General features: G+C 41.1%; 1 protein-coding gene across 3 annotated transcripts in view; it reads left to right on the forward strand.

Annotated features, from left to right (window-relative positions):
• The window catches only part of NOL4 (nucleolar protein 4), a 269,070-nt gene that overhangs the window by 57,908 nt on the left and 187,466 nt on the right, over positions 1-23,696 (forward strand). For all 3 annotated transcript variants that reach the window (XM_077809017.1, XM_077809018.1, XM_077809019.1), the window contains exon 2: positions 12,012-12,161. In XM_077809017.1, coding sequence (XP_077665143.1) covers positions 12,012-12,161 — 150 coding nt within the window. The remainder of the gene's footprint in view (positions 1-12,011; positions 12,162-23,696) is intronic.

Consider the following 23,696-nt stretch of genomic DNA (forward strand, 5'->3'; position numbering starts at 1 on the left):
ACTGGCCTGGAGTGGTAAAGTGTCCTACCATGAAGGACGCAATAAGGCTGCCCTCCCCAGAAACCTTTTGCAAAGGCTTTAGGACTACATCTAGGAGAACTGCAAATGCCAGGGCAAAGTAATCCTTTCACATGCTTGCTTTTAAACCATGTATAGTATTTTAAAAGGTACACTCACCAGAGGTCCCTTCTCCGCCTGCTGGGTCCAAGAGGCAGCCTTGGGTGGGTTCGGGGGGTACTGGCTCCAGGTCCAGGGTGAGAAACAGTTCCTGGCTGTCGGGAAAACCGGTTTCTCCGCTTGCTTGCTGTGAGCTATCTACAACCTCCTCCTCATCATCATCATCTTCTTCGTCCCCAAAACCTGCTTCCGTATTGCCTCCATCTCCATTGAAGGAGTCAAACAACACGGCTGGGGTAGTGGTGGCTGAAGCCCCTAAAATGGCATGCAGCTCATCATAGAAGCAGCATGTTTGGGGCTCTGACCCGGAGCGGCTGTTCGCCTCTCTGGTTTTCTGGTAGGCTTGCCTCAGCTCCTTCAGTTTCACACGGCACTGCTTCGGGTCCCTGTTATGGCCTCTGTCCTTCATGCCCTGGGAGATTTTGACAAAGGTTTTGGCATTTCGAAAACTGGAATGGAGTTCTGATAGCACGGATTCCTCTCCCCAAACAGCGATCAGATCCCGTACCTCCCGTTCGGTCCATGCTGGAGCTCTTTTGCGATTCTGGGACTCCATCATGGTCACCTGTGCTGATGAGCTCTGCATGGTCACCTGCAGCTTGCCACGCTGGCCAAACAGGAAATGAGATTCAAAAGTTCGCGGTTCTTTTCCTGTCTACCTGGCCAGTGCATCTGAGTTGAGAGTGCTGTCCAGAGCGGTCATAATGGAGCACTCTGGGATAGCTCCTGGAGGCCAATACCATCGAATTGTGTCCACAGTACCCCAAATTCGAGCCGGCAACGTCGATTCAAGCGCTAATCCACTTGTCAGGGGTGGAGTAAGGAAATCGATTTTAAGAGCCCTTTAAGTCGAAAGAAAGGGCTTCATTGTGTGTACCGGTGCAGGTTTACATCGATTTAACGCTGCTAAATTCGACCTAAAGTCCTAGTGTAGACCAGGGCCAAGCCCTGGTGAAGCATAGGAGCCTTGTCTTATAACAGGCTTATTCAAAGTGATATAAGCTATGAAAATGAGATCTTGGAAGAGTGTTGCCATTTTCATAATGTAATAAAAATACTGTAATTATAAATCATTAATGATAAATAATGTGTAATAAGCATGTCATAAAAACAAATTTTATATTTCCAAGATCACTGCTTTTATAATTTATACTCAGGTAAAGGAGAAAATTCCTGGAAATATTCATTTTTAGGAGGGGGTTCGCGAGACTTGACATCTTAGTGAAAGGGGTTCACAGGTTGTTAAAGTTTCGGAACCACTGTCCTAGGTGTATACATTGACATTTAGCCATATTAAAATGCATATTGTTTGCTTGTACCAGTTTACCAAGCGATCCAGATTGCTCTGTATCAGTGACCTGTCCTTTTCATTATTTCTCACTCCGAGTTTTTGTGTCATCTGCAAACTTTAGCAGTGATGATTTTGTGTTTTCTCCCAGGTCATTAATGTCAAAAATATTCCAGGTCTCAAATGTTAAATAGTGTAGGGCCAAGAACCGATCCCTGTGGGACCTGACTAGAAACACACTGGTTTGATGAACATTCCTTGCTTTCAATTACATTTTCAGACCTTTCATTTAGCCAAATTTGAATCAATTTAATGTATGCCATTTAAATTTTATATCTTTCTAGTTTTTTAATAAAAATGTTGTGTGGTAACAAGTCAAATGCCTTATAGAAATCTAAGAATATGATGTCAACGTTATTACCTCTATCAACCAAACTTGTAATCTCATTTAAAAAAAAGAGATTAAGTTCATTTGACAGGATCTATTTTCCATAAACCCATGTTGATTGGCATCAATTATACTGCCCTTCTTTAGTTCTTTATTAATTAAGTCCCATATCAGCCACTCCATTATTTTCCCTGGGATCAATGTCAGACTGACAGGCCTATAAACACCTGGGTCATCCCATTTACCCTTTTTAAATATTGGCACAATATTAGCTTTTTTCCAGTCTTCTGGAACTTCTTCAGTGTTCCATCAATTAATGGTACAGCGAGTTCCTCAGCTAACACTCTGAAAACTCTTGGATGTACGTTATCCATACCTGTGGAGTTAAAAATGTCTAACTTTAGTAGCTGCTGTTTAATATCATCCTTAAATGGTAGTGGAATGGAAAGAGTATATCATATCATCTGTTTTTTTCCCAAATGCAGAACAGAACTATATATTGAACACTTATGCCTTTTCTGCATTATTATTGATAATTCTACCATTTACATCTAGTAATCAACCAGTACAATTATTAGGATTCTTTTTGTTCCTAGTATACTTAAAAAATTCCTTCTTACTGTCCTTAACTCTGCTGGCCATAGAATTCTCCTGGTGTCCCTTTGGTTCCCTTATCAATTTTCTACAGTCCCTATCTTCTGTTTTATTTTCATTATCAACTTCCCCTTTCTTCCATATTATTTTTTATTTTTTATACCTTGTCAAAAGGGGGTTTTGGGTCCAAGGCCAGCAATACTGCCTCACAGCAATACTCTGGACTGTGTCAGTGGATGTGTCACCCAATGGCAGGAGTCATTGGCTGCTTTGCCTAGTGGCTGGAGTCAGTGGCTATGTCGCCAATGGCAAGAATTGGTGGCCACTTTGCCTACTGGCTGTAGTCAGTGGCCGGGGGTAGAGGAACTCAGGTCCTTCCTGCTCCACCGGCTTCCAACTCAGGGACCAAAAAACAATAATTAAAAGTGTGCGGACTAGGGGGTAGGCGCAAATGCTTGCTCCCTGGGTCACTTCCTACTGCGGCTTTGTTTCCTCTGGTGGTGCCACCGGTCTGTCTTGTAGTGCCCCTTGGAGTTCGCTTGGGTCTCCAAAGGGTCTCCTTCTGTCTGTGGCAGCTCAGCGTCTTCAGCTTTCACAATTGAAGGGCTGCGGCAGCTTGACCATAAAGCCTGGTCTCAGTTGTTTGGAGCCTCACCAGCTTCTCTGCAGGAGGCTGCAACACCCAACTGCTCTCCTGCTCAGTCCATCCAGAGTGAGCTGAGCTGCTCCCTTTTGAGCTCTGCCTCCACTGTGAACATGCCCAGCAGGGGCGGTGGGGTGTGGCCTCTTGTGTCCAGAGCAACTCCTCAACCCTGACTTAACCAGTGTGGGTTTGTCTACCCCATCACATAGCTGCCTTCATTTCCCCTCTAAACCAGGTTGCTTCTTTTCTTGCCTTCTAATTCTAGCTTCAGTTTAATTGCAATCATCCCATCCTCATTACTATGTATGATTTATTTTATTCATGGGCTTATCAATCTTGTATTAAACACACTAAGGCAACATAGTTCTGTAGACAGCACACAACGATATACGATTTGCTCCCTCTCTCTGCTACAGAAACAAAGAAAGCAAAAGAGACAGACCATGTAATAAGAAATACTGGCATCAAATGGTGAAAGTGTAACCTGAGATTTAAACAGGTTAAGCACTAGCTAAGTATTGAAATACACGACAGATCCCCTGTGGACCCATCAGTCAGATTATTCACCACAAACAATATCATATCCTGTGCACATGTAAAAATATTCTTCTCACTAAAGAGGCTGGGGGCTTTCTTAGTCTAGTGCAGGTCAGCCCCAAATATTAATCTGTGACTTGTGCTGTGATCATGTTACCCTGACAGCTACTCTGTGGCTTTCTTCCAGAGTGGTCTGTGTAAAGCTCCGTGCACCAGCTATCTAAGGACTGGTCTCCACTACTGGGGAGATCAATGCAGCAGGGATCGATTTAGCGGGTCTAGTGAAGACCCGCTAAATCGATGGCAGAACGCTCTCTGGTCAACTCCGGTACTCCAACTCTCCGAGAACAGTAAGGGAAGTCAACCGGAGAGCATCTCCCATCGACTCAGTGCCGTGAAGACACCGGGGTAGGTCAACCTAAGCTACGTCGACTCCAGTTACGTTATTCACGTAGCTGGAGTAGTGTAACTTAGGTCAATTTACCCCCATAGTGAAGACAAGCCCTAAAAGTAGGAACAGGAGGCTTTAGTGCTCAGTTGGACAAAATCAATCATTACATTGTTTGGAGCTATCCATCTATCGTTAAAAGCAGTGGATAAACTCAAGCAAAGACTCTGCCCCAAATGTTCCACCTTTCACAGAATCCTTTACACCATCCTCCATCCCTTCAAGGCTCTGAGGTTGGTTTGAGAGAAATTCCTCAGTCTCAAAACCATATTCCAAGTAACCATCTGTTTCCCCCTTCCCCATTTAGTTTTTCTACAAGACATGGGGGTTACTGGACAGGTTCCTCATTTCCTATCTAAGACCCCTTTCTGCATCAACTTGACTGACAATGTGATAGTTCTGTCTTTCATCCCCACTCCTAGGGATGACAAAGAAAACTTTTCTGCACACCCAACATATAAATATAGCTTGAATATCTACTTAAACTGAACTGTGGAGGCCAATGTATCAGGCCATTCAGTATAGAAGCCAAGAAGGCTGCATAAGATTTCAAGGATACTATGAAGTAAGTGTGATATTGTATCTGTAGGGCCTATGTTGCTAAAGGCAAAGCTCCTCCTCTATTCTATCTGAAGATCATTGTACCAGAATACTATTCTTTTCATGGAGAGAAAGGGGAGATGTTTCCCCCCTGGAGCTCTGCAGTACTGCAGTCTCTCTCACATCTACAGAATTAAACGGAGTTACACTGATTCCCACCAGATGATGACCTCATCCAAAATATACAGGTGTCTGTGGTCACTGCCTGGTGAGATGGGTCAAGTCAAGTAAAATCTCAGACTTATCTCAGGTGGCTCTCAGTATTCACCCTATTGTTCTTGTGTCAGAGTATTGCTTTGGGAGTTGCCCTTCTTCTGGACTGGCCCAGGAGACATAGGAGGAAGGGACTTTTAGTTAATCTGATTTGGTTTCTCCTAGTCCCAGCTGGGTCATAGAATCATAGAACCATAGAATATTAGGGTTGGAAGAGACCTCAGGAGGTCATCTAGTCCAATCCCCTGCTCAAAGCAGGACCAACACCAACTAAGTCATCCCAGCCAGAGCTTTGTCAAGCTGGGCCTTAAAAACCTCTATGGATGGAGTTTCCACCACCTCCCTAGGTAACCCATTCCAGAGCTTCAACACCCTCCTACTGGAATAGTGTTTCCCAATATCCAACCTAAACCTCCCCCACTGCAACTTGAGACCATTGCTTCTTGTTCTGTCATCTGCAACCACTGAGAACAGCCTAGCTCCATCCTCTTTGGAACCCCCCTTCAGGTAGTTGAAGGCTGCTATCAAATCCCCCCTCACTCTTCTCTTCCGCAGACTAAATAAGCCCAGTTCCCTCAGCCTCTCCTCGTAAGTCATGTGCCCCAGCCCCCTAATAATTTTCGTTGCCCTCTGCTGGACTCTTTCCAATTTGTCAACATCCCTTCTGTAGTGGGGGGACCAAAACTGGACACAATACTCCAGGTGTGGCCTCACCAGTGCCGAATAGCCATTCAGATATCCCCATATAGAGTCAGAAAACATTCTTTCACTTGAGTCTTTTGTATAAATCCTTTTAAAACAAAACACAATAAAACATGAAACTTTTAATGTAATCGAGCTTGTGTTGTTTATATTTAATCTCTTATCTCTATGGCACGTGAATTAGCAATAAAGGTTGCTCATTTTATCTCACTAGATTTCTCTTTATTTCTCTATATCTATATTCTCTTGTTTTCACAATTTGTTTGATTTGTTCACTTATCAGTTTATTCTGTCTGGATTTTATGGCTCAGGAAGTTTCAGAAACTGGATTCCTCAGATGAAACTGACCCTTTATATGGGCCTGACAGAGTAAATGTCTTTGATTTTCCTCTCTCCATCTGCTGGTAGAAGGAGATATTACCCATCCAGACTGAAGCAGTGGGGAATTGCAGAAACTGTAAATTAGAGTAGGTAAATTTTCCTTTTAATGTTATGTATACTTTCTATAAGGAACTGGTTGGAGACCATCAGTTTATTTCACTTAGACTACTAAATGCTTGCTATCAAATGGAAATAACATTAGATCACTTACATATCTGGGCTGAATAGAAAGGAATAACTTAGACGTTCAATACTATGTATACTATTACTAATTCCCCGCGACATCTATTCTCCGAAGTGTATAATATTTTGAACTATGCTCACAAGGTAGTGTTTAGGGTTCCTGGTACTGCAGATTGATGTGCTGGTGCAAGATGGAGATTTTTTAATTTAGGATGGTGCAAGAGACCCTTCTGAATGGTTGTCAGTTCTTATATATATTAGTAATTTTTTTATATTTACTGATAGAATAGATGAATGGAAGATCATATAGCAGGGGTTTTCAACATGTTCAGCATTTTAAAGGTTTTTCTGACCTTGTACCATGCTCCTTCTTGACATGCACTACAATTGACTTCTACTAATAATTACAATATATTTACAATATTAAGTACAGGAAATGGTAAAACTAATTAAACAGTTGCATATGACTATAGTAGGTGTCACCAGGTTGTGCTGTTACACATAGTTTAACAAGTTCTTTTTCTTAGTATTCAAGCAGTGTTCAGTCTTCTGAAGGAATGCTGTATTGTTAGTTTGGTGATGCTATTCTTTTTGAATGAGCTGTTGCAAACAGCAAGAGAGTTTTCTCTTTGCCTTAATCTAACAAATGTCAATTTTTGGTGCAGAGTAACTTCCTGGAGAGTGGGTACAAGTCTTGGGCTGATATTTCTGAAAGAGGGGTTTGCCTGCTCGCCACTTGTGACTACCTCTGTTCAAGGACTGGTATATGTAGTATAAATAAAACAAGTTGCACCAAGAATACATCTCCAGACTCCATGTTGCTGATTTCTCCTCTAACTGGAAATCCAGTCTGCAAGGCCTCAAACTCTGCTACCACTCGGCAGAGGGGCAGCTGTACATTGCCTGGTTTACCTCTGCTGCTCTCATAAACTAGTGGGGGTCAGAATAATTTTAGACATAGTTTCTGCTGCTTTCACAGTAACACCATGTTTGTGTGTAATTTATATCTTGTAATAAAAATATTTATGTTGATTGCAGTTGATATCTACTCATGTTTTGTAGATGTTACTGTTCTTGGTGTTTTACAGCAGAGCTTTTTATGGACCTATGCAAGTTTTTATGGATCAATGAATCTTCTACTTTTTTCCCTTTTATTTAGAGCCATCGTGTTTAGTTTTATAGGAGTGTTTTTCAAACACTGTAAAGGTTCTGGTAGTCATATTCAAGCCTGAAGAGAATGTTTTATTAGGCTAATTTCCCCCAAGACATTTAAACAAGAATGTGACACTTTTCGGGGTTACCTGAGGTAAATCTAGGGCAGGTGGAGCGTCCGGGGCTCCTCAGCAGCCCAGGCTCTGAGGGCGGCTCTTACTTCTGCCCGCTCTGGCTTCTGGCTTGGCCAAGGGGCAGGACCTTGGGGGGAGAGGAGGAGCAGGGGGCAGGGCATCATGGCAAAGTGTGGGAAGAGGCTGGTGCTGCCCTGAGCCTCAGGCAGGCGCAGAGTGGCCCCTTGGGGAATCTGGGACAAATGCTGTCCCAGAGTCATTCAGCCAGGGACTTGAACTTCGCATTTCGGGACTGTCCTGCCTCATTGAGGACGGGCGGGCACCCATAGTGAATCACTACCACCTGCTTAGAGATTGTGAGAGCTTTATCTGTGCCAACCAAGGGCTGCCACCGGCAGCACAAACACTCTGCTCTGGGCTCCACAAACCCCACTCTTTCTCTCTGTAGGCTAGCAATTTATACACTCCACTTTGTTACACATGCGTGCCCAACCTCCTGTCTTCCCAGAGCGTACACTGATCCACTGCTTCCATGGAAGCAGCGCACCCCAATTTACTGGCTTCATCTCTGTTCAACAACTCTCCTTAGCACAGGCACTTAGATGTATCTATACCAAATTGAAATTTATTTAACAAAGTTTGAGTTACAGAGTCACATAAAAGAAAGTAAAAGGATTTGGAAACATAAGCTTACAAGTAAAAGAAAAATATAAAATGCAAACCTGTTAATAAGCCTATTCTTATTAACAGGTTACTTTCCTGTCTGATAAGGATTTTCACACCCAATGGTGAGTTCTTACAGCACTTGTCCAGTACAGAGGGCTGGGATCCACTTTTCACAAGTCATTCCCACTGGCAGACTGTTGCTTCCTTAATGGATAACATTTGTGCCCTCTTTCCTTCTCTAAATACAGTCTCAGACTTTTGTCTTTGTCAGTGCTCAAGTCTGCATCTGTCCCAGAATACAAACACAGAGCTGGGCTGAATCCATAGATGTCAATTGTTCTCGGTGTTGTTCTGAGACCCACCCCAGCTCAGGTGACAAGTTTCATTTCCATCCGTTTTGGAAGCCAATGTTCTACATGTTACACAACTACAAGTGTTTTCCATACAGACATCCCGCAATAACCATGACAACCAGCTACTTGTTTAACATTTGGTATAGACCACACACAACCTCCTTTGGTGAAATATTTAGAAGATGGTCGAACACAGATGTAATATATCTGCCAGGGCCTGGCTGGGGGTATCTGGGCATGGCTGTGTCACAAAGAGATTGCACTGTTGTTCTCAAGCTAGGAGCTATGTGCACTTTTGTTTCCATGGCTTTGATAAAGTGCTATGAAAAGTGATTGTGTTAAAATGGCACCTTTTTACTGAATAGATCTTTCCCCATCTACATTTAGCATCATAGCTGGTCCACTTGTGACATTTTTTTTTGTACTCCTGTCAGTCTGGCAGAGCCCACATAGGTTAAGAAGATTGAGCTAGGTTCTCTTTCTCCTTGTGCGTGATCAACCAAATTGTTCACAAAGTTCCAATGAGCTGACTGAAGAAAATGTGGGCTACGTAGGTGGCTCCAAATCATTAGTTTAGCCAGCAGAACCTTTATTACTGGTGATGATATGTAAGAAAGAAAAAACCCAGGTTGTCTGTCAGAGTTAAGGTTGAGTTTGTAGGGTTGTTAGTTAGAGAAAACATCTATTTACTTGTAGCCTGAGCACATTTGCTTGGGAAATCACGGTGAGACAATAAACATGGACCCCTAGAATGCAATTTTTAATGGGTAAAATTTTCAAAGGCACCTTCGTGGCTTAGGAGCCTAAATTCCATTGACTTTCAATGAGATTTAGGTTCCTAAGTGCCTATGTCACTTTGAAAATGGAGTTTAGGCTCCTAAGTCCTCTAGGTACTTTTGGAAAAATGTACCCAAAATCAGCTTTCAAAGTAGAACTGGACTTTCATGTTTTTAACAAATTGTAATATTGTAAGAAAAACATGATGGGATGGCATAGGGCAGCAAAGACCTTGGGATAGCCGGTGTTCCCTTCAAAACTGTTATGTTCTGGGTGGAAATGTTGGGCCTTAGCATCCCCTCTGCTTTTTCCTTATTGAATTTGGAGAATTGGGAGATCATGGTCTCTATTTTGCACTGAACTGTCAAAATCTTTAAAGCCACTTTATCGTCCTTCAAGTTACTCATCAAAACTCACCTCTGCTGTAATTCATACACGAAACTGCAGTCTGATAATGACCAGGGAGGTGAAGAGCTAGATATACTGCTCCTGAGTGGCGAAGAACTGCTCATATTCTATTATTTTTGTTACCACTAACCCCAACTCCCACTCTTCATGATGGCTTGTTTGTTTGTCTTATCTACCTGTTATGACTTGCCTTTTAGGTTGCAAGCTCTTTGGAGCAAGGTTTGTCCGTGTATATTTGTACAGCACCTAGTAGAATGAGCCCCTGTCCTGGCTGGTCTAGAGGTATTGCCACACTATAAATGTTAAATAATTGTACTGTCTTCATATTAAACAGTATATACCATTTATACTGACTGCCCCGATTTTGAAAGTTTGCCCTGATTCTCTGGTATCTGAATAAGAAGTAATATAATGCATGGTTGAGAGTGGTGGGGAGGCTTTCCTTTCTTGTTTTTCTGAAAGGAGAGTGTGGGCAACTTATAAAAAGACCACTGCACACTGCAGACACCAAAATACATTTTCTCACAACAGTTTCTTCTACCAATTTATTCTTGGAACACCTTTGTGATGCTGTCAGCTATGGTGATGTAGCAACTCTGTTTACAAATTAATATTGCCGTAATGCATTTATCTTTAATTACAAGAGAATACCCTTCTAGGATATTTCCTAACAATACTCATTGAGAATAAACAGATGAAGTCCTTACCAATTAATCAACACCACAAACTTCTTAGTGTTCTGAAAACTACATGAAATAACACTGTCACCTAATAAGAGTGCTTGAAAGCATTAGGGAATCCACAGTGCTTTTTGGCTGGTGAAAAGGTAATGATTGTTTAGAGATGGGCTGGAGGAGCTGCAGACTTTCAGATGCACACTTCCCCAGGTTTAAGATTATTCCAATCTGGGGTTTGGGTTGGGTCCATCTCTAGTCAGGATTTTAAATGTATAATAGGGGGGACAGCTTTGAAGCACATTGTGTAGAACTGACAAACCCATTGGGGCCAATGTAAGTGTTTTATAGTCCTTGAGTGGGAAGTGCTTTAGAAATGCAAAACATTTGTGTAAACCATGAGATGGGTCCATTCATGAACTTTGTTGAAAATAAAATAAGAAGATAAGTGGGATAGAATAAAAAAGAACAAATCAAACATTAGAATGTATTTATTCATATCTATCAGGCTTTCAGAATAGATTGGCAAGAATTTATTAGTGATGGATTGCAGCTTGAAGTGATAGTGCAGCAATTGTCTAGTCAATTCTCATCTTTGGTCTTTATTTGGTAACAGCACCAGAATTGCAAGTATTTTGTTACAAATGGGCCAACATAAACCTGTTCCATAGTTGCATTAAACATAGTAGTAATAATAGTATGATGATGTTAACATGTTAAGTTTTGAAAGCATTTTTTACATGAAATACACATCGAGGGTTAGGAGGGACTGTTGCCTCTGGAGGCCTAAATTCAAATTCTGTTTTGGCTCATGACTGAAAATGAATTAGCTGGTCTCATCCTAGTCCACACACACTTGTATCAAATCACCAAACCAAGCCTGCTCATGAGATTGCTAGCCTAGAAAACCAGGAATAGTGCCACTCAGGACTGATGCTTATTGGCAGGATTGTATGGAGAAACTTGCGCAAGCCCTGCCTGTATTTTCATCAGTACAAATTCACATACAGTTTTTAAAAAAATCTCCCATTTGGATGACACCAACTGAACTGTGGTGATTAACTCCTAAGACATATGAGTCGGACTTTTTAGTAGTGCTGAGCACCCACAGCTTCCATCACCTTTTGAAATCAGGCTATAGGTGTCCACAATTTGCTGTCACTTTTTCCAGTCAGACATCAGTGTGCAACACCTTAATGTTTTAAAATAATACTTTGTTTTATCTATGGTGTGGTGAGTTTTCATAAAATGAATTTTCAAATAGTTTTCTAAGGGATTAACTCTTTATGGCAATAACTTCATTTGCATTAATAGTTACTATCTACTAAGTTAGCTGTGAATAACAATCTTTTATTAAATATTTTTATAAAATGCTGTTTGTGGGCCGGCAGAAACAAGTGTAAATGATTTTTTTAAAAATAGCAATGTATAATGAAAAGTATTGTCTACATAATTTAGCAGTTCAATCAAATGACCTGTTTTTAAAAGAAGGCTTTTTCATTATTCTTATGATCATACATTTATTCTATAATGATGTTACTGTAATATATTGAATTGTTAAGTATTGCTCTGGGATAGTAACTTTAGATCTCTATGCAAGGGTCTTTATTTAATCAGATCTCACTAAAGGGGGATGCGTTCCATGATTATCATAATTCATCTATTCATCCTGCACTCCTTATCTTTTTTTCAGGATGGAGTAGGTGTAGATGAGAAGCTGTCTTTAAGGCGGGTAGCTGTGGTTGAAGATTTCTTTGACATTATCTATTCCATGCATGTGGAAACAGGGCCTAATGGAGAACAAATCCGAAAGCATGCTGGACAAAAGAGAACTTATAAAGCAGTAAGTAAACAAAAAACCAGAACATCTGTAAGTTAAAATATAGTAACACAATTGCATATCTATTTATTGTTTTTTTTAGATTGTGAGTTCTTTGGATTGGTGATTTTGTGGTTTTGATAGTTGAGCCAGAAGTATTACAGCCCATTACTTTCTGTGTGGGTACATGTGTGTGCATATATGCAAACATACAGGTTGAAAATGCTTAGGGTCAAATTTTCTACTGGTGTAATGGGTGCAAGTCTATTGACTTCAGTGGAGTTTTGCCCATTTGCACAAGCAGGGAATTTGGCTGTTTTAGTATGATTTGAAAGACAAGGCCTGTGAGATAATATCTTTTATTGGACCAACTTCTGTTGGTGAGAGTGACAAGCTTTTGAGCTTGTCTTTTTAATTTCAAAAGCTTGTCTCTCTCGCCAACAGAAGTTGGTCCAATAGAAAATATTACCTCACTCACCGTGTCTCTCTAATATCCTGGGACCAACAAGGCTACAACTACACTGCATCCTAATATGATTTGATAATTTATTAAAATGAAGCTCCAAATTAATAGTATTATTTTAAATTATTATTAAATTGAAATGCAGATGTTTTTCCAGTTTATGAAGACTGTCAAAATACAACCATTAAGGTTTGTTAAATGAACTGCTGTATTTCAGCAGATGATTGAAATCTCCATTATACTTTGTTATTATAGAGTAAATACGTTTTATTTAATGGTCTGCAGATTTGTAATACTTTTCCTGAAAACAAAAAGTTGAAAAGCAAGTAGATTCAATGGCATATCTGTTGACTGGTCAGATGTTAAACCAGTATGAACTGGCTGACTAAAGAGAAAATTCTTTCTAACATTGGAACTGTGTTTTATAGTTTGACCTAGACGCTTCAATTCAACCCCGGTCTTGAAATATTTGTAATCTGATGTTTAACGGAGCAGTATCTTTCTGCAAATATGACATTTTCCCTTCTTAAAGAGAACTAATAAAATGTGTACTGTTACTTCCCAAGGTAAATAAAAAGTACTTCCTTGTCTGTAAATTAGTGACCTTAGTCCTATGAGTAGCCCCATTGGTTTTTATGGGGCTACTCATGTGAGAAAGGCAACCAAATTTATGCACACACATACACACATATTATGTATATATACCGTGTACACAACACACACACACACACAATATTATAACAGCATTCAGTAGTGTCTCCATCATAGTTAAGAATTTATCGCTTTTCTTCTTTCCTGGGACCATTATCCCAGTGGTTTCCAGCTGCAGTAAGTTGAAACTTTACGCACGTCAGCCTGGATGCAATCTTTAGAAACTAAAAAAAAAAAAAAAATGTAAATCATTTGAGCCATTCTTAATATAAGGAGCAATAAAATGTGTAAAAAGCTCAAAATGTCAGATACCTACGGCTGAAATTTAGTTACTGAGTATAAGAAATAGTTAATTTTCCATTACTGGTTTTTTCAGGCGATACTGAAACTTTCTAGCTGCATAATAATTTTTACTGTGTGGCCCATTCTTTTAAAAAATATTTTATTTCTAGGCTATTTCATAGTGTATGGTGTAGGCCAGGTCTGTGTAAGATTTCTCACAACTTGACCTCAGCATTATTGACCCACAAGATATATATGTATAAAGGATGACACTTGCAGTCATCATGACCAATTATGCTAAGTTACGCAGTGATCTTCTCATGTGGACAAAAAATAACTGTCTAAATAACTTTGTCACCGTAGCCAGTTTTAAAGCTTAGTCTTCAGGGCCCTAATAGAAGTACTCTTAGCTTCATTGGTCATTAGGTGTGCATTAATAAAAGCAGTACTATCTTCACTGTCCACTAGCTAGGCATTGGTTTTGCTACTGTGTTCTACTGTAATGAACCTATCACTTGCACTCTTCATTTCAAAGGGATTTCATATAGTAATTATATTGAATGTTTACTGCCTGTAAATAAAGTACTTTAGGGCACAACCCTGCAAACATATATACACTACAGATATAATTCTACTGTCAGGAGTCCCATTGATTTCAATTGGATCAGGCCTTTAATATATTATGAATAATGTGCAAAGGCAGCTAATGGGAGCAATTTGTGTAGGTTAAGCAGCTTGTACAGCAGTTTCATTTGATGTTAATTTTTATTACAGTGGTGACATAAGTTTATTACATAGTTATCAGCTGATGATGCAGCAGCCCAAGTGCAAGTTGTTGTGTAATTATCAATGTTTGTGTATTAGTGTTATTTGTTGGTTTACAAAGTGCATCCAATTACATGTCCCAGGGACAAACTGCATATATATAATTTTTAAAAATACAATAATTCTATGAAAAAAGAAAAACTCCAAAACAAACTAACATCAGCTTTTGCACTCCACTTTTAAGTGAGACCTTAATTAGACTCTGCTGGACTAGCTGGGAAAGCATATTCCAGTGTCATGGACTCTCTTGAGCTTCTAGAGGATTAAATCTAAGGTCTGTTAGCTCAAGCAAACCAGCTGACTTCTGCCTCACAGAGTGGGAGGGAGTCTCTCAAGGAATCATGTCCCAAACCATTTAGGCCTTAGAGTTTTATAAATCCAAGTCAGTATGGCAGCTACTCCAAAAGTATTAGCTGAACCAAAACTGTGGTGATTTTCAGCCTCACATATCATCAGTGGGAATCATTCTTGATTTCTGTGAATGTATTCGTCATATGTATTCACCAAATCGTTTGGGTGAACAAATTTTTAGAGTATAGGTGGTTCATGAACTGTTTGCTACAATTATTTGGTATTTGATATTCACAATTCATGGCATGTGATTGGTCACTTGGTATCACTTCTGCTCCCTGATGGGATGACTGAAACTTTTTAACAAGGGAATGATGAAGAGAAAATTCCAAATGTCAGCCCCTCTTCTGCAACTCTTGGGATTCATAAATATTTTCATGAATATCATCAGCTTCCTGAATACTTGTGAATAATGAATATTATGACCTCGCAAACAGCAGCTAATTAATTTCAAATAGCTTAGTAGTGAACCTGCTTTTTCATAATTCTATCAGCTCTAGTCAAAACTTAGAATATTACCCAGGCATGATTAGTAAGGCAAAGAAACTGGCAAAGGTTGTAACTTATTGTATCTTAAATTAACTATGGCTTGTATTTATCTGGGCAAACAAGTCTGGAAAATGTAAGAAAAGGCCTGAATCTGCACCTGGTTCCTGTTCTGAACAAAGTTTAAGACTGTTTTCAGTTTTGAAAGAGGACTCCCCTCCCATCCTGTTCCCGATGCTGAAGTGCTGGAATACATCAGTATGTCATGCTGCAAACTTGCCCAGCATACCATCCTGGCATAACTAGGCTCAATTTGTGAACTGACCATCCTTAGTCTTCACCACAGGTATTAATTTTAAATTGCAAGGCATTGTGGAAATGAATGGCACTTGTACAGTTTCAGTGGGACTTTACATAATGATGCTGCACAGGAAGATAACTATGCAATTTGGTGGTTCTGTGATAATAGTATTTTGGAGGGAGCTGCAGTACATTTTCATCAGCTGAAAAGTGTGTCAAACTCAAACTGCAGGATTCCTCAACACAGAGTCCATTAATTGCTTAGGAAACTATCTGTGTTATAGTATGTAGTTATATACTAAGCTCACATTCTCTCCTTCTACCTTGACTCCAAGTACCCTGCAAGCATCATACAAACTGTATCATGCAGAGCCAAGACTTTTTCCCTTAGGGCTCAGTATATTAATCTTAACCATGGAAAAATGCCAGTAAGTTGCTAATTGAGCTAACAAAAGCAAGTACATTCTTTTTTATTCTTCTTACTGACTACCCTGCTACATGTAGGTGTCCTAGTTCATATGGTATGTAAGACCACCTACAGACTGACACTATTAGATTACACTATTACACGTCTATGAACCAAATTCTTTGCTGATGTAACTCTGTTAATTTTATAGGAGTTGCGCAAGCAGAGAATTCGGCCCTCTATGTATTGCAGTGAAACAAGAATTGTCTTGTTTTTGGGGTTTTAAATCACAGCTATAACATTTTAAAACAGATTTTTGCAAGTATTGTAGCAGATTAGAGAAACAATGTATATAGTGATTATTAGTTAGTTCCAGAACTGCCTGTGATGTTTACAGACATTAAAAAACAAGGTCCTTGTCCTGATGAAATCACATTAGCATATAGACAGTGTAGGGCAGTAAAGTAATTAATCCACAAATAATGCTCATAGTGCTTATGCCTTGCTGTTCCACAGGCACACAAGTGTTTAGGGGAAGGGAGAAGAGTGCAAGGAGCCTATTCCTTGGCGTACAGGCTGCACCCTGTCAGGTGCAAGGCTCCAAAATGCCTGTTTGAGGCGGGCAGCTGTGGGACACACTGGCTAGCACAGCTGGTGGAGCAAGCAGGGAAAAGTATGCTGTGCTCCCTGAAGGGGTGTATCAGCCAGCATAATCCTCATGCACAGCTGGGAGCTCCAGGAAGAATTTCTCTTTCCTTGAGACAGAATTCCCCCTGGAGCTCCACCTATAGTATTGGGGCTTAAAGGTACAACTGAGCCCACATTGTGTATAGATCTCAAACCATGGGAAGAATATTGCAGTGGCAAAATGGGGGAGGGGTGAGATGGGAGGGAAATGCTATTGAGAGAACAGATTCAATATTTTTTGGCGGGGGGAGGGGAATTGATTTGTTTTTAAAGTTTGTTTAATCCTGTATTCTGGACACAGTTCTTCCAAAGCACAAAATTTACTAATATCTCCCTGCCTGGAAGCCTGCATGACTTAGTGGGAAGAACGCAAGGATTCTGTTTTTTTCTGGGAAATCAGTGTAAGCAAAATTCATGTGATGTTCTCAGCCGAATTCTTGTGGGGAAACACATCCATGTTCTGTTGTGGGTGGGAATGGGGTGCTGTTTGCATAGGCTTCGGACTGCTCAGTTTTTGGGTCTGTAAGCAGGTAGGCTATCTCACCAGCCCAGGAAAGAACCAGTGCTACACTCAAGTCTGTTTCAGGCCCTTGACTCAGGGCACTATCCATTGTTTAAACCCCAAAACAAAGCAATTCCCCTGACCAATGCAGGCAGTTCCCAAAGGCTTGTCCCTTGCCTCTGTCACAGGCCCATCCCCAAAGAAATAGGACACACTCATCTTTAAATCCCCTGATGGGTCATGTGACAGGCAGGTAGCCCTTAACCGATTCCTGTCTGTTTTACTGTGACACAGGCCCCAAATTCATCTCTGGTATAACTGCATTGAACTTAGTAGACTTAAACCATGGTTAGACTTAAACCGTTGAACCTGAGTTGCAATCACCCGTATAAAGGGAGAATTACTGGAAATGGCTGATCACTGCAATGCAGAAATCACACTATAGATGCTTGAATTATACATGGACTTGTTAGACTAAAAGAGGCTCTTTAGTTTTCAGCATTGCAAGTCCATAGACATTCATGACTACCTTAGTTTGTTTTCTCTCTCTTCGTTACTTCTTGCCTTTCAAACAAATGGCAACAACAAAACAGTTCTACCTTAGTTCTCTCACTGATTGAGTAACACATGTTGGAGTAGACAGAGGTGGATTAATATTTCCTGGAGCCCTGGGCCAGAGCAAGTCGGGGCCCCTCCCTACCCCTTCCACCTGTGGTCCCACCCCCATTCTGCCCCCTCCACATGTGAACACGGCCCCATCCCTTTCTGCCCCTTCCCTGGGGCTCTGCCCCTGTTTCACCCAGGGTCTCCCCCATTCTTCGCCCCTCACTGTGGCCCCAAGGCCAGAGAAGCTCTGTCCCCTGCTGCTGGGGTCAGGGTCTGGGGGTGTTGAGTGCTTTCCCCACCACCACACCTGGCACTGCTGCCAGGGAGTGGGGTCAAGGGTGTGTGTGGGGGCTTCCCCCACCACCGCGGCTGTCCCGCCCGCCTGGTGCTGCCGCCGGGGAGTGGGGTCTGGAGTTGCAGGGGTTTCCCCTGCCCGGCCACTGGGGAGCGGGGTCAGAGGCACAGAGTGCTTCCCCCACCGATGCCCCGCCCTGCCAGCGCGGGCTGCCTGGGAGTGGACTCAGGGCAAGGGGCCTTTCCCTGCTCACCTGGGGCTCTGAGGCCTCCCAGTTGGCTGAAGACCCTGGCACAGGCCCCGTAGGCCTAGTGGCTAATCCACCACTGGGATTGCAGCTCATGAGTATATTTAGGCCCTCATTCACCACCACATTACTTGTTTTACACTCCATTATACCAGCATAAAACTGGAGTAAGGCAGGGCCTCAGCTTGCATCTTTCAAAAATTTTAACATCTTTATTTTGCATTTTTGTATATATATTTGCCATTATCCAGGAACCAGGAGCCTAGTCATCGTGTCTCAGGATAAAACACAAAAAATTAACCTTAATGAGCTTTTACAGAGGCACATTACCTGATTTGTACTGTCCAGCTGCATCCCAAATATGACTAAGTATGGAATCTTCTTCTAGCCTCCCAGGTCACTGTTCTGTTTCGTGTTACATTATCTAATTACCTTCGGATCCCTTGTGAAAATGCTCATAAGGAGATAAGAAATTTTGAAGAAGCAAGAAAAGGTAATCTGGCCCAATATGCCTGTCCTTAAATTCTTTGCACTCCTCTTTCACTTCTGGTTTGGTTTTGTTTTATTTTGCTACGCATTGACTACAAGCAGAGGAGAAAACGGCCAACTCCTTGCACAAAGTAATTTCTCTGCAAATAATGCTCATGGTGTTTAGCACTTATAACTAGAGGCATATTAAGGCTTCTTGGACCCAGGACCACTGGTCTGTGAGGTTCAGAAAAGCACACACAAATTAATTTTGTTGTTAGCAGCATTAACTTTCCTCTCATTGGCATCTATCTTGGTAGAGCAGGGGCTACTGTGTAGTGGTAATGGGGAAGTCAGTGTCAGCACAGCTCCTGAGTAAGTTATGCTGCTAATGGAAGAAGAGGACAGAATTCAGCATGGAAAGACATGGATTCCACAGGGAGCATTTAGGGATTTGTGATTTCCAGTCCTGTAATCCTTGAGGACCCTCTTCACTGTTGCAAAGCCACATCTCCAGGTCTCCTACATCTTCTGCATGGCAGCATCTCCTTTTCCCCTGAAGAGAGAATGTATTGGGAACTCTTCAAGTTCATGTCCATTTCAGTAGTGGAAAGCGAATCCCTGACTGGGCCCTGCACTAATGCCCAGGCACAGAGGGCATGTCAGAGGTGTGGCTAGAGCAAAAGGGTGTGGCTGGAGTGTGACAGCAATCCAGTAATCCTCAACTGAGGGAACTAGTCTCTGTGGGCTGATCTAAATTGTACCAAAATGGCCTCTGTTAGGCCCCAAGATCAGGGGCACCTTTGGCTCCTCTCAGGTCCAGTTCTGAGCACAGCTGGGCCAGGCTCAAGGATCAAGCCTTAAATTTTAAAGCACTCTTTCTTCCCCTTGAGGTTTCCCATAGAACATGTTAATTTAGCCCTACAGCTTTGTTTATAATTGATTTTCATATAATTTATGCAGATAATCACATACAGTAAGTGCCCCACTTTGGTAAATTATATGTTGGGTCATGTTCCCCTACCTGTATGATTCATTTACTCTACACTTGTTAGTGTAAATCCTTACATCATCCATGGAACAGTGAGTAGATCCCTAACTAGATATTTGTCAGAATGTGTTACTGAGCATGAAATGGGGACCTTCCTGGTATATGATCAGCAATGCAAAAGCTAAAAGAGGATAAGGAAAAAAATCAGAGGCAATTTAGCACTGGCATAATTGAAACAATGCCAATCCATGAAACAAAACCATGGACCATTTTTTGTCATCCTGAGGTTCAAGTTCTGCTCTCGCACCACTGTAAATTCAAAATATCTGCATATTGAAGTCAGTGGGCTTACTCTGGATTTACACCAATGTAAACAATAGCAGAATTTGGTGTGTAAATTAGACTAGTCTTCTTGAAGCAGGTCCTAAGCACACAATTACTAATTTATCTCCTATGTAAATGCCAGAGTATACATCAACACAGAAGAATTCTGTGTTCACATAAATATACCATTCATTCATTTTAAAAAAAACAAACAAACCCTACGAGCAAAGAATTCTGTAAACTTTTTAAAAGTCTCAGATGGAATGTTTATTTAACACAAGCTACAATTGAATCCCCTTCTAGAAAAAAACAATTACATTCTAACTTCATTTTTTTCTCTTCACCAGCTGTGATGACTACATAATCCCCCTTGAATACCTCTTCCCCACTTTGCCTTTGCTCACTTACGGAAAAAGATGTAATTAATTAAAAAAAATCAAAAGGCCAGGAAATTAATTGTTAAAGTTATACTTAAAACACCATATCCCTTCCAACCTGTACCCTCTCCGTATAAGTAGGGGTCTATGACAAGTATCATAGATAACTGACATGTTAAAAGGGTTTAAGATAGGCCTAGATGTCTAGACAGCAGATTTGAGAAGAGGCTTACAATGTCTAAGAAGCAGGACCAATGTGGATAGAAAACAGTTAATAATTTTGCAGCACCTGGAGTGAGGAAAGTGTAACAGAAAGATGAAATGGGAGGGGGATAGGTTTGTGGTGTGTATATAAGTATAAGATATGAGCTGCTAATGTTGCTGCCATTTCACGAGGAAGCAATTTGATGGAAAGTCTCTGATCATGTAGGTGAATGTGAGTGGTCAGCTGAGCCAGGGTTTAACAGTTCACCCAGGTGGTTCAACAACTGGGCTTTCCAGTTTGAGTTTGTGCAGCCAAAGTTTATGTAGCTTATCCCCTCTTTCTTCTTCTCTCACCCTCTAAAGCAAAAGATTTGAACAGTGACAGATACATTATAGTTTGAAAAATCAGATCACACAAACACCTTGTCTATTGCCCTCTAACCATTATAACTATTGCTCCCGGGGAAGTGCCGCTCTTTGACTGGGTGCAGCATGTGTTCCCATTTTCTCACTTGTTAGGCCAGCTTCCCTAGCCAGCACAGAGACAGAGCAGGACCATGGGCCAGCACTTTCCCTCCAACAGCGGCACTTGCCTGGAGCAGACCTTGTTGTTGGGGAAGCATAAAGACTGCAATTGTGCCCAGACCTAGCACAGGCCTCAAAGTGTGAGAAGGGTTCCTTGTGTCCTCTCTTCCCTTCACACAACCACACACAGGCTGAGCACAGTCAAGCCCTATGTATTTTTAATCAGCATATTTGTTCTGGCTGTCTACATACTGCAGTTTTGGAATCTCCTGGCATTTTGTCAACAAATTACTATTCCCCATCTCTAGCCCTTTCAGGATGTTGGTTCCATTACTTGAAGGAGGGATCGGGGATTGCATAGCATAAGCTCCCTGCTCAGGACTCAATGCTGTTTGGTCTTGATCTAAAAACTGTATACAATGCACCCCGATTCCCTGTAAAACCATGTAATAATAAAAATAATAATGAAATAATTCTGTCTTCATTTGTTAGCCTGACGTCAGGGAGGAAAAGGGCATCCCTTGACTTCCACCACTGACTTTAAAAAAAGAAAAGGAGTATATTTGCGGATGCAGACTAACACGGCTGCTACTCTGGAACCACTGATTCTGTTATTTACACTTCTGTTATCAAGGAATCTGGTTCAACTACCTGATTTGATGGCCCTGGGGTTGGGGCTATATACCACCTTCTATTTTTTCCCTCTGGTTCCTTTCTGATTTTTTTTAAAAGAAAAGAAATGAAACTATATGCTTTTCTGACACACCATTTCTTCCATACTATACACATGTGTACTCTGTTATTAATGCCTTAAGGGTTATTAAGTGCACTTGCAAAATCTTACTTCTGTTCCTCACATTTGCCGCATGTGCCCTAAGACCTACTTTTTAGTTTAGTGCTTGTTAGTTTTACAAATAATCATGTGGCTAAAAAAGGCTACATAATAAATAACACATAATGCACTAAAATAATCTAAACATTGAAGGCAGAACACAGAGGCAATTATCTCCACATATTAAAATTACAATGGAACAGAACAGGCTTAAAGGCCTCAATAAGTGCCAGGAGGAAATGCTGACCAATCTAGAGCCAGTGGGCCTGTTAAGAAGGTTTGCCTGCTTCTTCTCATGGCACTGCAGGCTGAGATTGGGATGCAGGAAGAGTTCCTCTATAATAGCCCAGAATCTCAGAGCCAGGCCAGGGCCTTGCCCTCAAGCACTGCAGACAGGTGTTTGCCTTGGAGTTTTGTTTTGTTTGGTAGTTTAAAGGTGGAGATTGCCAAAGTCTGAGTTTGTCATATTTATTGAACTATGTATAGCCTGATACTTAGCTTATGGCCACAACTGGTGGACTGGGACAAGGGGCACCTGCAACACCATGGTTGGCCCTGCAGAGGTGTGCCGTGGGGCAGCCCCACCTGCCACAGTACTATAGTTACGCTTGTACTTATGGAATTTTCTAATGATCTGTGTAAGTCTTCCCCTACCCTTCCATCCTTGTGTGAGAGAAGCTGATGTTGAGCACGCTAGGAAGTTACAAGTCCTTCTTTCTTACAGCCCTTAACTATAGTCTTTACTCTAAAGAGCAATGCTACTGACACCCATGGGAATACTCACATGAGCAAGGGTTGCAGAATTGGGCCATTACTGTCATCTTTTGGTAGAACTGGAAGGACACAAAGAATGTTTTCTTATGAAATAAGATCATTGACTAAATCTTGCTGTCCTCACTGACATGAAAAGCACTAATTAACTCAACAGGACTCCTTCTGTGAGAAAGGCAAGCACGATTTGGCCCCACAATTTTTATTTTTCTGATGGTGGAAGCAAAATGCGTCACTTTCCCATTTGCTACCCCTAGGAGAGCAATTTGCTGCACACACACAAGCAGTGCTGTATCAAACTACTGGGAAGTACAATTTATCATTTAAAAATAAATGCATAAAGATACATGGGCCAGATCCTGAGCTGGTGGAAATTGGCATAGCTCCAATGACTTGATGCTCATTGAGCCAAACCTGATTACACCAGCTGAATATTTAATCCATAAAATGTAAGTAATCTGAGCCAATTCACTAGGTAAAAGAAAGGGGAAGTTGGCCAAGGTTAACATTATATAAGGATGGGTATCCCTGAATACATATAGTGGGAGGTTGGAGACAGAAGGATCTGCCATGTGAACAAATTCAGTTGTGGGAGTTGATGTTCCCTTGTAGTCAGTGGAGCACTCCCATCAAATCGGGGGCTTAACTCAGTTGTTCCCCACAGAGGGATTTCAATCCTATTTAAGTGGAATCAGAATTTGACAGAAATGCTTGATTAGAATACATGGAGCATTCCTATCAAATCTAGGCTACTAATGAATCTGTGGGTAAGCTCCATTAATTTCAATACAGCCAAACTCCAAATGTGTTCAAATGTTATGAAAGAGCTGCATATGTGCACTTCCTAATTTCTAAATGTTAATTTCTAGCTGTTTTAAAATTATTCTTTTTTAGATGCTGTAAAAACTCAGTCCAACTCATGTTTTCACGCTTTAAAAAAATCAGCTGGTTTTGTTTTGTAGAATT

This window comes from Eretmochelys imbricata, chromosome 2 (assembly GCF_965152235.1).
Source record: "Eretmochelys imbricata isolate rEreImb1 chromosome 2, rEreImb1.hap1, whole genome shotgun sequence".
Classification (NCBI taxonomy): Eukaryota; Metazoa; Chordata; order Testudines; family Cheloniidae; genus Eretmochelys; species Eretmochelys imbricata.